Source organism: Lemur catta, chromosome 1 (genome assembly GCF_020740605.2).
Source record: "Lemur catta isolate mLemCat1 chromosome 1, mLemCat1.pri, whole genome shotgun sequence".
NCBI lineage: Eukaryota > Metazoa > Chordata > Mammalia > Primates > Lemuridae > Lemur > Lemur catta.
In genome coordinates, this window is record NC_059128.1 from 107,167,739 (window position 1) to 107,183,049 (window position 15,311).

Below are 15,311 nucleotides of genomic sequence, written 5' to 3' on the forward strand. Positions count from 1 at the left end.
GTTCGGGTAGGTAGGAGAGGGCCTGGGACCACAGCAGAGTCCTTCAAGCCTCGGACTCCACCAGGAAACGGCAGTACCAGGCTCGGTACGTACCCCTGGCAGCACTGTCTTAGGGAACCTGGAGCCACCTTCGGGGCCCTCACCCACCCCCCTACCCTTACCCAGTCCATGCCGGAGAAGAGGCCCCAGAGAATCAGCCTCTGGGAGGGGCCTTGCCGCTGGAGGGAGGCGAAGTCGTGTCCACAGGGTCGGGAGAATGCTCCCTGGGTCGCCTAGGGGGAGTGGAGTGGGACAGGGGCCCACAGGTCCACCCCTAGCGCCTCTATCTACTGAAAAATACCTGCCGAGAGCGGGGGGCGGGCTGGTGGGGCTGGCCAGAAAGGGGCGGGGGGTCGGGAAGGCCACTGCGTCGCTTGCACGGGCGATATACTGGATGAAGTCTGCATGAGGGGTGTCCCCCTCCTCCTGCTCCATGCTTTCGCTGGCTGCCCGCTGCCGCTGGAAGTGGTGCCGCTTGGGGGAACCTGTGCAGGGGAAGGCTCATCAGACTGTCTCTGTCCCCACCCCCACCCCCGCCCACACACACACACACAGAGCCTGTGTCTCCCCCACCACACACACACACACACACACACACACACACACACAGCCTGTGTCTCCCCCACCACACACACACACACACACACACACACACAGAGCCTGTCTCTGCCCAGGGCAGGCCTGAGAGAGAGCCTCAGGTATCAGCGCCCCAGAGCATCCCTGGCCAAACATAGAGCCCACTGAGAAGACCTTCCCTGGACAGCTGGTGGCAGGCACAGCCCAGCTCAAATTACAGAAGCTGGCAGGCATGAGAGAGTCAGGACAGGCTGGTGGGGACCAGTGAGGTAAGGGAGAGAGATGTCCTCTTCTGCCAGCTCCACCCTGGCCCAGGGAGTGCAAGGAGTTGCCCCACCCCTGCCCAAGGCCTCCTGGCCAGGGGCCAGGACCTTCCCCTGACTGAGCTTCCCTGGGGCGGCTTCAGCAGGCAGGCCTGGGTGGCGAGGGCAGTTACCCAGCAAACAGGTTCTGAGTGCCACTGTCACCACATCTGACTACAGTCACCATCAGGAATCCTGGCCCCCTTCATCCCAAGATTTGTGTCCTTTCAGCTGGAACAGGGCTGCCAAATAGGCCTTCCCCTCCCTCAGCCAGGAGCCATACCGGAGGCCAGAAAAACTTACCCCTCCTGTGCTGGCTGGAGTCTGCCCCAACCGTCTGCCCCAACTAGGCCCCAACAAGGGGTCTCACTGTCACTCAGGACACAGCCTATCACCCAGACCACACCTGCCCCACACTACTTGTCCCCTCTGCCAGCTGCCCGATGATGGGACCTGCCACCTCCGCCACAGAGCAGTGGGTGCCCCAGCAGCCTGACCTAGCCCCAGGCCCTCGGAGCTGTGGCTACCCTGCAGAGCTCCATCCGGCTGGGTGGCTCTTCCTGTGCTTTTGGGCCTCCTCACACCACACACACACACACACTCTCTCTCTCCCTCCCCCCCCCCCCCCCCCTCTCTCTCTCTCTCTCTCTCCCCCACCTTGGGCCTGGGACTCTCAGGGCCACATGCAACCTGGGGCCTGCAGAATTGAAGGGCTGCTGTCAACTACTCCAGGAGTCTGCGCCCCACAGCCCACAGACAGGCCACTTGTTTTTGTAAATAAAGTTTTATTGGCAGATGGTCCCACTCCTTCATCACATACAGTCTACAGCTGCTTCTGCCCTACAGCAGCGGCCCTGAACAGTTGAGACAGTGCCTGCCTGACCATGAGACCAAAAACATTACCATCTGGGGCCTTATAGAAAACCTCCGCTGACCCCTGGCCTACCCTGGCCCTACCGCTTCATGTCAGGGGAAGGCAAAGCCCACACGGGCAAAAGGACAGCCCAAGGTCACCCCACAGTTTGAGTGAGGCTCCTGCCAGCCCAGGGAGACCATGGTGGGGCCCCTGGAGACCCCACCTCACACATCCCGATGCGTCAGGGTGAAAGTCGCGCCTGTGGACACAGGCCAGGGGCCGTGACCTGGGAGACGATACAGGCCAGCTGGCCAGCTCTCCCCACTCCACAATGACCTGGTGGCTTCAGACAGTTTCCTCCTTTACTGCCCTGTTGTGAATGCTCTGAACACAGAGAATGGCTGGGACCTGTGGGACACCCCCTGGCACAGGAGCCTCAGATGATGGATCTTCCTCAGCCTGCCCCTGACAGCCCTTCCTGGGCAAGCCGGGGCACAGGGCATGGCCTGGGTCGTCCTCCTGACCTGCTGCCATACCTTGGGCAAGACACCCATCGACAGACAGAGCTGCTGGTCAGCTCGGGGCGGGCACTGGGTCCCCAGAGCACTACCCCTGACCTAGGGCAGCACTTGGCACCCTGTGCTGAGCCCGCTGGGGCCCGCTCCCTGCCAGGGACCACAGCTCACCTCTGGTGTCCAGACTGGCTGCCCGCTGGCTGGGCTCCAGCTTCCATTTCTTGACCTTGAAGTAGGGGCTGGCCCCATCCAGGCTAGCATGGCGGCGCAGGCGGGTGAAGAACTGCAACACGGTGCCTGCCCCCGAGCCCGGGCCTGCCTCCCCAGGACCCGTGGCAGCCCCAGGCCCACCAGCCTTGGTGCTCCTGGTACCTGCATCCAACTGGGAGGGAACAGGAATAGCTCTCAGGTGCGCAGACCCATCAGACCCCAAGACCTCCACTCACCATGTGGACAGATGTGGACCTGCTCAGAGAGGGCAGAGGCAGCAGGGGTGGGCGCTCTGTGTGGGTGGGCTCCCCCTAGACCCTCCTGCCTCTGAGAGGCTCCCCAAGGTGTTCAGCTGGTGCAGGCTGGCTCTGTTGTCCCAGGAAGGACCCTGGACACGGGGTTTGCGGGGATAGGGGTTTCCCAGGGCAGGTATCTAGGTGTTCTGGTCCATGGCTTGGGGTGGAGGTGGGGGCCCTGGGGTGCCCCACACATGTGAGCACACATCTGCTCCCTCTTCCTCCCGCATGTGGGGACCAGGCAGGACAAGGATGGCTGGGGCGGGTGCGGGGCCAAGTGCAGACAGGGAGGGGAAGGAACCTGCCATTGCCGCAGACTCCCTGGGGGACACGCATGGGCCCCTCACCGAGGTGCCTTCCCCGGAATCACTAGATGCAGAGGGATTGATCTCCATGAAGTCGGCGGCACCCGCTGCTGAGTTGTAGGGGTCACCTGGCAGGGCGGAGCTGGGGCCCACGGAGCGGCCGGTGAGGGCCTTCCCCGGGGGCTGTGGGACAGAGCCGGTGGGGGAGGAAGCAGCGACAGGTCAAAGAGCATGGGGGGGTGAGGGGTGTGCTGGGCTCGGCCTCCCGCCCCAGCCACCCCAGCCAGGCTCCCTGCCCGTCCTAAGAGGTGGGGCCCAGCCCACAGCCGAGGTCCAGAGAGCCCTGGGGCCACCCCCCACCTTCTGAGTCCCCAGCTGGCTGCTGTCCCACCAGCTCACCTGGAAGATGGCAAGGCTGGCCTTGGGGGTGTCAGCCGGGTGGGGGGTGGCAGTCAAGCTGGCCTCGCCTGAGTCACACTCATGGATGGTGACAATCTTGAGGGGTGGCAGGTGCAGGTGGGTGAGGCGGGCATTCTTCAGATGATGGAAGTCCCCCTCCGTCAGGGTGTACCTGCAGGAAGCCTGGCCGGTCAGTTCACCCCTGGCCCCTGGCCTCGGCCCCACCTCCAACGAGCTGGATGCCCCTAGCCCCCGCCTACTCTCTGCCCTGGGTTCCACCATGGGAAACGTCACCCCGACAAGCGATGCCCTCCCATGGAACCCAGGCCCCTGCCACACCCCTCACCGGCGGCCCTTGTCTTGCGCCTTGCGGCTCTGCTCAAACAGGGCCGCCTCGTTGAAGGAGACCCGGCGGCCGGTGGAGCTGGTGGACAGGAAGTGCTCCGTCTCCGCGTCCTGGCCCTCGGGGTCCTCCCCCCTGAGGTCGGGGTCTGCGTGGAGAGGCAGGAGAGGGTGGGCCCCGGGTGGGCTGCTCCTGGCCCAGGCAGGCTGCTAGGGGGTGGGAGGGGGAGGCGAGGGGCCCGACTGACCGCGGGGTGGGCCAGGGCGGTGGGGCGGGCGGGCACTCGCTCATCCGCTCACACACTCACTCACTCAGCACGCGCCTGTGCGCACCTACGCCTGGGCGTTAAGGAAACAGAGATGAGTCGGAATCGAGCTGCGCCCAGTCTGGTGGGGGAGACAGACAGACACAGATGGTCAGGCGGCCCGAGGGGGCAGGCAGGTGGCCAAGGGGTGGATGGGCAGGCAGATGGACCAGCAGGGTAGCGGGGCCGGGCGCCTCACCTTGGGCTGGGTGGGTGCCGTTGTCCAGGTAGGTGGTAGTGGTCTTCTCAGCTTCTTCCATGGCTCTGGGAAGGACAGCAGGAGAAGCCGATGGGACAGGGCCCAGGCAGCCTCCAAGGTCCAGGTGCCCTGGAGCCACATACCGTGCACCTGCTTGCTGGGACCCTGTCATCAGAGGCCTCTGCTTGGATGTGCTGTGCACCCTGTGGCTTAGAGCCGCGGGGCCCATGTGCACCCACACCACCCAGCTGGCGCCTGTGTGTACCCCGTGCACCTGCCCAGAACCAGGGTGGGGCTCGCACCTGTTGAAGCGCTGGTGCACCTCCCAGCAGCGTTTGCAGAGGAGCAGGACCCCGGACAGTACCACCAGCGTGCCACCCACGAACAGCGACATCACCACCACCAGCAACACATAGTTGTCCAAGATGGGGTCGGGCTCAGCCTGCGGGCCACACTCCGCAGGTCAGGTCTCTGCTGGCCTGGACTGATATCCCGTCCACCCCACCCTCACCCTGCCTCCCTCACCCACCGTGGGACGGCCAGTGGTGTTGTCCCACGATGTTGTCAGGGCCACGGTGGCAGTGGTGGCAGCAGCTGTGGCCATGGTGGCTGTGGGCTGCATTCTGAGGTGGGGCGGAGGGGCCTGGAGGGACAGGGTCTACTCAGCTCCAGTGCTGCCAGCTCCTCCCCACAGGAGCCACTGCAGTGAGGCCCCCCCCCCAGAGCAGGAGCCCACGTGGCAGTGACTCACTGAGAGCTGGGGAGAGCCCCCAAGCAGCCCCCACCCTGCTCAGATCAGCCCCTGGAGGGCCGGGGGCGGGGGCTTTCTCTCTAGCTCTGTTTCCCCACCTTAAAAGTGGGGGAGGTGGTGGTGTGTGTGTGTGTGTGTGCGCGCGCGCGCGCGCGCGCGCACACTATCTCAGCTGCCTCTGCAGCCAGTGGGGCCCGCCCGGCAGGTAGGGCCAGACCGGGAACTCTGCCCAGGAAAGGGGAAGCACCCATTGGAAGAACAGGGAAACCGAGGCCGTGCAGCCCACTCAGGCCAGACCCCAGGTGCCCCATCGACCGCATTAGGGGGCCATGGGCTGCCACTGCCCCAAGCGACTCCAGTTACCCCCTGGCAGGGCCCAAGTCATAGCTGGGGTGAACGGAGAGCCCCCCAGGCTGTCCGCCCAGAGGCAGGCGAGGGCTGAGCGCGGTGATGGGGTCCCGACTCCAGGAGGTACAAGTCCCCTCAGCCGAGCGCCAGTGGGAGTGAAAAGGACAAAGGCGGCACATCTGTTACCAGCCCTGAAGAATCTGGTTCCCATGGCGACCGAGCCAGCAGGCCGAGGCTGGGGGGGGCGGGTTGCCAGGGAGCAGGGGCGGGGAGGGGGCGCGAGGGAGGAAGGCCTCCTGCAGGGGCGGCGCGCCGCGGCCTGGGCGGCAAGATGGCCGCTGCGCCCTCCCCGCCGGTACCCAAACCCGGGCGCCCAGCAATCTCGCTCAGGCCCGGCTGGCTGGCCTTACGCGCGGGAGAAACTGAGGCCGGCGCTCAGCAGTCGGGAAAGGGGCTGCCTGGAAATTGTACCTGTCTCACCGCCAGCGAGGCGGAAAGGACCCCGACATCCCAGGGAACTGCCAGGGAGGCCCAGCAGTCCCAAGTTGGCATGGCCCAGGCAGCGCGAGGCCCTTTTCCAGAGCAAGAGGAGCGCACAGCTTCCAGCCTCCTAAGTCCCTTACGGGCTTTAACTGCCACTCGAGATCGGGGAAACAGAGACCCAGAGAGGAGGAGGATCCTAACCCTGGCCAGGTGTCCTCAGGACTCCGGGTCAGAGGCTGGCCCGGGCTCCTCAGTACCGGGGGAGGGAGGACGCATATGTAGGTCGGAAAATGAGTTCAGGCTGGAGGGGATGGAGCAGAAACGCAGGACGGTGGCAGAAGGAGACCGGGAAAGATGGCAGGAGGCCGAGGGGAAGAGAGGTGGGCTCTCGGGGGGAGGCCAGTGCGGGAGCCGCGAGCGGAGGTGCCCCAAGAGGCAGCCCCGCGCCCCCCAGCCGGCCCGAGGGCAGGGAGAGAACCCGACGTCAGGCTCCACTCAAACTCCGGCTAAGCCAGGAGGCCGAGACGCCATCGCCCTCGCCCGATATTACAGGGGAAACTGAGGCGGAGGAAAGGCGTGGACGGGGATCCCTGTCTGGTCCGGGCCATCGGACCAGGGGCTACAGAGCCCCGCAGCCGGCCCCCACGCTCTCCCCGTTTCCTCCGCGCCCTCCCTCCGGCCGCGCATCCGAGCAGGGATGGGCGATGGTCCAGAGCTAGGGCGGGCCCCGGAGCTGGCCCTGATCCCCGGCCCGCCCGCCCGCCGCCCGCCCCGATGCAGCCCCGGGCCCGCCGCGCCTACCTCAGCGCCCGGGCGCGCGGCCCATGGGCAGCAGGCGGGCGAGTGGCTGCGCGGCGCTCCCGGCTGGCTCCGGCGCCCGGTGGCCGCGGAGCAGGCGGAGAATTTATGAATGGAGCGAGCGCGGCGTGCGGGGGAGGCCGGCGCGAGAGGAGGGGCCGCACACGTGACCGCGTTGGCGGCGCGCCCGCCCGGTGCGCCCGGTGCTGCCGGGTCCCTGGCCGGCCGCCCCCGCTCTGCTCGCCGCCGGCTCTGGCTCGCTGCGAGCCGGCCACCGCCTCCCCTTCCCTTCCGGCGGGGGCGGGGGGCGGAGCCTACGCTCCCCTGCGCCCCCTCCGTGCGCGGAGTTGGCCCCCTCCTTGGCAGCCGCGTCCCCGCCCCCACCCCTCCGCACGACTCACCTAACCCAAGTCCCCAGGGACTCAACTAGCTGGGGGGAGGGTCCTGGGACGCACGATTACTCCTTGCCCGCGGGGGAGTCCTGGGGTACACCGATTCCCCTTCCTATCTTGCTTCTCCTGTGGGGATATGGAAGTGCACAGCCAGGGCCCCTCTGGGGCACAGCTGCCCCCAGTCTGGGAGTCCCCAGATGGCACAGGCCAGGAGACCTGGGCAGGCACATCCCTAGCACCTGCACCCCGGATGCGGGTCCCCCCTGGCACTGCCAAGGGCTCAGCACGTTCCGCCAGCCCCCTCTCCTCTCCTCTTCCCTTTTGGGACAGCAAATGAGCAAACCATAGCAGATACTCAAAGCTGTGCTGAGTGTCACCCGGGCCCAAACGAGCCCACAGACGCCTGCTCCTCGTAGGGTGACGTCGAGAGTACACCAGCAGGAGCCAACCCCGACTTCTCCCTCTGAGACATCCCAGCCCCACTGGGCCCGTGTTCAACACCCTGCAATGGCACCTCTTTCTCATCCAGAAAAGGCTGACAGTGCTCCAGGAACCCCGCAGCCACAGCCAACCTTAGGGCCTGTGCACTCCAAGGTGCCCACCATGGAGAGCTCTCTCTCCATTGCGCTGAAAGACCTCCCCCAATTTTTTCCCAAGCGTCAAAGTTTCTGCTCGCCTCCTCTTGGCTACACATACCAGTGTCACACTTCCCGTCCCCTACCCGACTTTCTCCTTGAGAATTTTACTCACTCTTGTGTGTGGTCTGGTTGCAACTACACTGTGAGCTCCAAGGGCAGGAACTTCTCTCCGGTGGGTCTCCCCACTCGGCACAGGGCCAGCACACAGGAAGGAATGAATGGGCAAGTGATGGTGGGGTGGCCGCCTTAGGGAAGCTGGGTCCAAAGCAGCAAGCACTGCATGGGCAAAGACCTTGAGGTAGAATCCTGTGTTCCCCGAGTATCCGTGTGTTGGAGGGAGCAGGAACAGGTTTCAGTTTTTTAAGAGAAGACTTTCTGGCCCAGTGCAGTGGTGGCTCACAGCTGTAATCCTAGCACTCTGGGAGCCCGAGGTGGGTGGATACTTTGAGCTCAGGAGTTCGAAACCAGCCTGAGCAAAAGTGAGATCCTGTCTCTACTAAAAAATAGAAAGATATTAGCTGGACAACTAAAAATAAACAGAAAAAATTAGCCAGGCATGGTGGCGCATGCCTGTAGTCTCAGCTACTCAGGAGGCTGAGGCAGGAGGATTGCTTGAGCCCAGGAGTTTGAGGTTGCTGTGAGTTAGGCTGATGCCACAGCACTCTAGCCAGAGTGACAGAGTAGGATTCTGCCTCAAAAAAATAAAAGTAAAAAAAAGAGAAGACTTTCTGTTTGGCTGCGTGGATAAGACACTTGTGGTGAAGCAGGGAGGAGACCGGGGCTATCCAGGAGGGAGAGGGTGGCCACAGTGGATGGGCCAGGATGGATGGCTTTCAGGATAACTTCAGGTTTGGGGCCCTCACTCCAGCGCCACTCCAGAGTGGACTGGAGAGAAGCTGCACAATGGATGACTTTGAGGACCCCACTAGGCCTCCCAGCTTCCTGGAGTGACAGCTGGATGTGGGGCCCAGGAGAGGCCCCCTGTGCGGGGATGCGCACAGGACGCTCCTAAAAAGTGAGCAGGGCTTTCCTCTGCACCCCCACCCCAGGTCAGAATACCCAGGGCATTAGGACTGACACCCCAAACGCCCTTCACAGTGCAGGTCCCGGGATGAGCTAGGCCAGGCCCCGGCCTCCATCCTGACTCAGGCTGGCTGGCCCCTCTTAAGCTGCCCAGATCCTCGGGGCAGTACGCCCTAGTGCACCCCCGAACACGGGCAGGGAGCAGGGGTGCAGCCTCCAGGTGTGGGGAGCCACGGAAGGTATGGGACTCGCCCACCACGGGAGGCTCTGGGTCTCCGTGGCTGCAGCATCCTAGGGCCATCAGACCCAGCCCACTGGCTCAGGTGTGACTATGACCCTCCCCTGCTCCCTGCACCCCTGGGGTCCAGTCCTCTGCGCCCCCCCTCTCCAGGCCCTTCCCAGTGTGCGCCCCATCCCCGCCTCCCCGGCTCCGCTGTCTCCCCCAAGCCCAGGGAGCGGGAAGGACGGAGGGGGAGGGGGGAGGAGGCGGCGCTGCGGAGCCCGGCTAGGGCCGCAGACCTGCGTGAACGCGGGGGCGGGACGGTGACGTCATGGCCACCAACGAGGCTGCGCGGGCCGCGCCTGTCGTCAGCAGAGCCCTGGGCCGCCTGCGCAGGCGCTCCTGCGTCAGCGGCGCGCGGGGGCGGGGGCGGGGGCCGGGGGGCGGTGAACGCATCTCGGGGAGCGGAGCGCCCTCTGCAGGCGCCGGGGAGGGGGGGTGGGCCCTCTTGCGCTGCCCCGCGCCAGCCCGCGGTGTCCCCCCCGCCCCCGCCCCCGTGCGGAGCCCCGGCGCACCTGCGCCTGCACCTGTCTGCACCTGCCCCATGCTGCCCCCTTACTCGGCGATCGTTTATTTACTTATTTATTGCATTTGTCACCACCGAACACGCTGCACGACCTGCTCATTTATGTCACATGTTAGCTAAAGCCCCCCTTCCCAAATCCAGAGCAGGAATCACGATGTGTCCTTGCTGTCTCTCCAGCGCCTGGCGTCCAATGAACGCCCCCACAGTCGTGAGCGACACTGGAGCTCAAGTGTCCCTTCCCCGCCACGCTGCTAGTCCTCCCGACCCCGCCCCCAACCATCTCACAGACCTTCGCCTGATCCCCGGGGGGCGAGGAACGCTCGCGGAGCCGGGGCCGGAAGGAAACTACAATCCCCAGTATGCCCTGCGCCACGGCGGCGCTTGGTTGTCAGCGACGCGCGCGGTCCGCTGGAAGTCGTAGTTCGCGCGTGCGCCCTCGCCGGGACTCCCTCCCAGACGTCCGTGCGCCTCGGTCGTCCTCCTCGCCCTCCAGGCCGCCGCGTCGGGCAGGAGTCTGCCGCCGCCGCCGCCGTCGCCGCTGCCGCCGCCATGCTGCCCGCCGCGCTGCTCCGCCGCCCCAGCCTGGTCCGCCTCGTGCGCCAGGCTCGCGCTTACGTCGAGGCCGCCGCAGCCCCGGCCCCCGCCGCCAGCCCCGGCCAGATGTCCTTCACCTTCGCCTCCCCCACGCAGGTGCGACACCGCAGGGCTCGGGACCCGCCGCGGTCGCCCCACGGGGCAGCTCCCTCCGCCCTGTCCCTCTGGGGTCGTAGCCGAGCCCCCTACCCCGGCACCCAGGCCTCCCCCCGCCCACAATGTGAGCCCCCCCAGGGCCTCATGTGCCCCTACCGTGCCTTCGGGTGCCCCGCCGTGCAGGCCTGCTGTGTGCGCTGTCCCAGTGAATGCGCATCGCAGCGTTCCCATTTCCCAGGTGAGCAAATTGAGGCGCAGCCGTCCCACCGTCAAAACCGAAGCATCGGACCCCAACTCATCCCCCATAAGCGCAGAGTCCTGCCCTGACCTGTTTCACCGCAGGAGAAACTGAGTCCCGGTGGCAGTGGGGTGGGGGTTGGCCTGCAGTAATGGGGTTCCCCGTGCTCTCCTCCCCAGGTGTTCTTCAACGGTGCCAACGTCCGGCAGGTGGATGTGCCCACGCTGACCGGAGCCTTCGGCATCCTGGCAGCCCACGTGCCCACTCTGCAGGTCCTGCGGCCCGGGCTGGTCGTGGTGCATGCGGAGGATGGCACCACCTCCAAGTATTTCGGTAAGTCCAGTGGACCACAGCCGGGCAGGGCCTGGTCTTGGCAGGTCAGTCTTCTCTCAGTTGGAGTCCTGAGAAAGGTAAAGTTTAGCAGATTTGTCTTCGACACAGTCTGGGTTGGGTGGTGACATGAATATCTGGGATACAGAAGGAAGCAAAGCAGACAGGACCTTGCTTTCTGCTAGCTTATGACTAGCTGTGAATTAACCAAGGTGTGATGGGTCAAGAGATGACACATGGATGCTAGGAAGAGAAGCAAAACGATGTTGGGGACCAGACGCAGTGGCTCATGTCTGTAATCCTGACACTCTGGGAGGCTGAGGTGGGAGGATTGCTTGAGGCCAGGAGTTTGAGTCTAGCCTGAACAACATAGCGAGACTGTGATTTCACAAAAAATCTAAAGAAATTAGTTGGGCGTGGTGGTGCCTGTAGTTCCAGCTACTCGGGAGGCTGAGGCAGGAGGATCCCTTGAGCTCAGGAGTTGGAGGCCGCAGTGAGCTGTGATCGCGTAAGTGCACTCCAGCCTGGGCCACAGAGTATGACCGCATCTCAGAAAAAACGAAGAATAAAGAAAACATACAGGAAAGGGGCAGTTGATTTTGGTGGAGAGCATTTGTGTGGGAAGAAACCAATTCTAAGAAAGCTCTTCTTGGCATCACTTGTCTGCAGTGGTAGAACTGGGGTTCGAGCCAAGCATAGTTTTGTCCCTGACCCTAGCTCAGCTCCTGGGCTGGTAGGTTGGAGGGGGAGGGGGCTCTTTCCCCCAGCAGAGGCCTCTTGTGGCCCCCTGGTCCCATGTGTGTCCTTGGGCAGCCTCCTGTTGTCTATCCTCTCTTGGGGTGTCTTTCTCATTCTTTCTCTCCAGACATCTCCCTCTGTGTTGGGTGCTAGGACTAGTCCTGTGGGGGTCACCGTTGGCCAGTGGCTGTTATCGCACCCAGGATGCAGATTTGGGTGTGTGTGGAGCTCAGCAGGGGGTGCCGAGGCCATCCACCTGGATGTGGGGTGTCATGTCTTCCCTCCGCAGTGAGCAGTGGCTCTATCACGGTGAATGCCGACTCCTCTGTGCAGTTGCTGGCTGAAGAGGCAGTGACGCTGGACATGCTAGACCTGGGGGTGAGTGTTGGAGGGGAAACTGAGGCTCAGAGTGGGTGGGAGCTCTCCAAGAGTTCCCTGGCTACTGGGGAGGGAGCCCAGTGAAGAGGCAGGTGCTGGGCTGGGGTCCCTGCTCTGCCCTGAGGCCCTACCCACTCCCTGCAGGCAGCCAAGGCGAACTTGGAGAAGGCGCAAGCAGAGCTGTCGGGGGCAGTGGATGAGGCTGCGAGGGCGGAGATCCAGATCCGCATTGAGGCCAACGAGGCCCTGGTGAAGGCCCTGGAGTAGGCAGTCGGTGCGTGTCCCTTATCACGGGGAAACTGAGGCATGCAGCTGAGAGGGGATGTCCCAGGCAGGTTGAACCCGCTCCCTGGGGTCCAGGCTGTCCTCAGGGGCCAGCAACCCCAGCATGGTCTTGGAGGAGCCTTGCTTGCCGTGGAGGCCGCCAGGGGGCAGCGCAGCCCAGGCTTCTGACCGCGCCCTGCCCTTGTGCCCAAGACCCCAGGGGGAACAAGCCCCTCACCAGCTTTGGCAGGCCTGGTGGCTGGGTCTGTCACCCCCACCCTGACTGGCCGAACACCACTTCTGTGCCCTGCAGAGCCTGCTGTTGGGACCTCTGTGCTCCAGAGCCACCTCCACGGACGACCTGCCCTCAGCCCATGCCCCCATTAAAGGCCAGGAAGCCTGACTTGTGTTCACTGTTTTGTCACTCCTGCTTGGGGCGGTGTGACCTTTTGGGGCTTCTCCCCCAGCCTTCTGTGCCAGGCCGTGAGATGGAGTCTCTAAAAGCTCTAGGGACTTAAGTGCCCTTGTCCAAGAGATCCGTAGGGCTCCTGGGAGGGCTCAAGAGCAGTGTTTGGGATACCGGCAGCTCAGCAGGGGTACAGCCAGGCAGGCAGTGGGCAGAGTGTTGGCCTTCACCACCAGAGGGTGGAGATGGGCGAAGGTCTCCAGCCAGGACCAGGGACATGGGCAGGGAGGGGGATCAGCTGCCATTCCTGGAGCCAGGTCGGGGGCACTGGGGAGACCCGTGCCGGTGCCAGCTTCCTGGTCCCCAGGCCTGGTGCTGAGACGGGGCGGCAACACCAAGCTCTCTGCAGCCCCACCCCAGCCACCCTGGGAAGAGGCCCCACTTTGTGCATGCCCAGCCTGTGGGTGGCCCCGGGCTGGCCAGGTGCCTAATCCCCAGTGGTGTTGGCACTTCCGTGGCACCCAGGCCTCTGGGTTGGCCCTAGATGGGGTGGGGCGGGCCTAGGAGGGGGTGGCTCCCTGGCACTACCCTGCCTTTCTTCAGCAAGCCTGGGGGCAGCTGTGGCACCAGCCCCAGGTAGTTGCAGGCAGGGGGCAGGGGCAGAGGTTCCTTGCCGCTCCTCCCTTCCCTGGGACAGGGCTGTCAGGGTGGGTTGGGAGGGGATTCCAGGGGGGGTGAGTACATGGAGAGTTGGGGCCTGTCTGTGTCACCAGGGCTTGTCAGCACGGACAGGCAGCTCATGTGTGTGTCATGGTCCCATGTGAGTGACTCCCTGGGGCCGCATGCAAGGCATGGATGTGAGAGAGCTGTGTGTGTGTGCTGGGGGGCCTCCAGGCCTGCTCCCAGATCAGGTGACTGTCTCAGGATGGCCTCCTGTCCGGGGATGGCCTCCTGTCCGGGGCCCACTCCCCTTGGTCCTGAGGGGCAAGTTGCCAGCCCCCTGCTTCCCAGGAACCCGGCCCAGGGAAGGTGGTGCTGGCCAGGAGATCCCAAGTGCAGCCTCCCTGCCCAGGCCTCCCCTGCCATCCCCCGGCTCCGAGCCCAGGTCCTGGCCAGGCCGTGGGCCCTATAAATAAGACCAAGGACACAGCTGGGGCATGGCAGGGGCCCAGCAAGAGGAGCCTGTCACTGAGTGCCTGTCCCTACCCTGGGAGAGGTGTGAGCCTTTGAGCCGGGCCTCAAGATGCCAGCCCTGACATCATCCTGTGGGAGCAGCAGTGCTGGCAAGGTGCGTCCTGGGGCAGGGGCTCAAGACCCTTCCATGGGGGCAGGCCCCAGGTTCAGCAGGGCAGGACAGAGCACAAGAGTTTGTCCCCATCCCAGGAAGTTCCACTCAGCGCCTCTTGGTTCCCTCTCACAGCTGGGAAGAGACGCCTCAGTCATGGGCACTGGGAAATATGTTTATCAATTCTGACTGTCCAGAGCATCTTGTACCCAAAGGGCCACAGTCCCACGCCACCAAGTGACCCCCTCTCGCCACAGCATCCAGCGTGTCCCCACAGCCCTGTGTGTCCTGTTCCACTCCCGACCAGCAGGTTACAGTTCCAGGCTGCAGAGTCCTGCCCACCCCAACAGTAACCCCCAGCCTCATGCCACCTGCCTAAAGGAGGAAGAGGACTGGGGGCTGGTCAGGGAGGCCCCTGCCCCACCCAGGCTGCCTGCCAACTTTGGAGACTCTGGGTTCCGGAGCCCGCAGCTCCCACTGCCACTTCTGTTCTCTCTGGAAGCAGAACAAAGCCGGCTCAGGAGGTTGCACCACCTAGAGCCCCCCAGCCCCTCAGCTTGGCCCCAGCACCGGACCTTGCCTTTCTGCCCTCTAGTTCCATCTCTTGAGCTCCCAGAGCTCAGTGTGCAAGCTGTTCCCACTTAGTGGAGAATCATCTTCTATGACAAACTCCTATTCATCCCTCAAACCCCAGCTCCTGTAACCCCCTTCCAAGGCTTCTAGCCTCCCTCTCTCTGGCCCAGCCCTGTCCCTGCAGGGTTGGAGGTGCCTGGCTGCACCTGTGTCAAGATGGGGACCAGAGGTTGCAGGGAGCCTTGAGTGGGAGCAGGAGGGAGCACAGCCTTGGGAGGGGCACCCAGGCTAGGGTGGGGGTGGGGGTGGTCACGCCAGATAAAGGGAGGAAACAGATAAGTGGACAGGAGGTGCTGGGGTAGAGCCTGGGGTCCCCCTTCTCTGGGCAGAGTGAGCAGGCTTCCTGAGAAGCCACTCACCCAGTGTGCCCCCCCTGTTCCTGTCTGTCATTCGCTGTATGGCCTGTTTCTTTGTAAAGTGGGCGACTATGCCAACCCCAAAGGAAGGGTACCAGCATACGTGGGTGCACTAATGGAGCAAGGACCCAGAGTGAGCCCTGCAACACTCTCTCATTCCACTCCCCAGCCCTGAGAAACTGAGGCTCAGAGAGGCCAGTAACTTCTCCATGTCACACAGCGTAGCTAGCTGGTGACTGGCAAGGCACAAAGCAGGCCTGGCACGGGCAAATAGCTCCCCAAACGCCCTCTGAGATCACCGTTAAGGGATGCAGAAGGTCAGGCTGGCAGGCAGCTGGCCGGGCACCCCCACTCCATGGCAGGTGACTCCGGCCTGTTTTCCTGGACAGCGGCTGCTGACTCAGGCCCCC

At 64.2% G+C, this 15,311-nt stretch overlaps 2 protein-coding genes across 2 annotated transcripts in view; one reads left to right on the forward strand and one right to left on the reverse strand.

Moving 5' to 3' along the window:
• LOC123632880 (CACN subunit beta associated regulatory protein) overlaps window positions 1-11,187 on the reverse strand; it is a 13,547-nt gene extending 2,360 nt beyond the window's left edge. The window contains exons 1-9 of the mRNA XM_045543617.1: window positions 10,602-11,187; window positions 4,874-4,987; window positions 4,647-4,786; window positions 4,345-4,409; window positions 3,845-3,989; window positions 3,499-3,670; window positions 3,142-3,282; window positions 2,460-2,670; window positions 341-524 (exon numbers count right to left, since the gene is read on the reverse strand). Coding sequence (XP_045399573.1) covers window positions 341-524; window positions 2,460-2,670; window positions 3,142-3,282; window positions 3,499-3,670; window positions 3,845-3,989; window positions 4,345-4,409; window positions 4,647-4,786; window positions 4,874-4,966 — 1,151 coding nt within the window. The 5' untranslated portion in view covers window positions 4,967-4,987; window positions 10,602-11,187. The remainder of the gene's footprint in view (window positions 1-340; window positions 525-2,459; window positions 2,671-3,141; window positions 3,283-3,498; window positions 3,671-3,844; window positions 3,990-4,344; window positions 4,410-4,646; window positions 4,787-4,873; window positions 4,988-10,601) is intronic.
• ATP5F1D (ATP synthase F1 subunit delta) lies at window positions 10,064-12,624 on the forward strand. The gene is made up of 5 exons (XM_045543562.1): window positions 10,064-10,273; window positions 10,691-10,844; window positions 11,869-11,957; window positions 12,102-12,231; window positions 12,535-12,624. Exons 1-4 carry the CDS (start codon window positions 10,133-10,135, stop codon window positions 12,222-12,224), a joined length of 507 nt encoding a protein of 168 aa, XP_045399518.1. The 5' UTR covers window positions 10,064-10,132; the 3' UTR covers window positions 12,225-12,231; window positions 12,535-12,624.
• The last annotated feature ends 2,687 nt before the right edge of the window (window positions 12,625-15,311 follow it).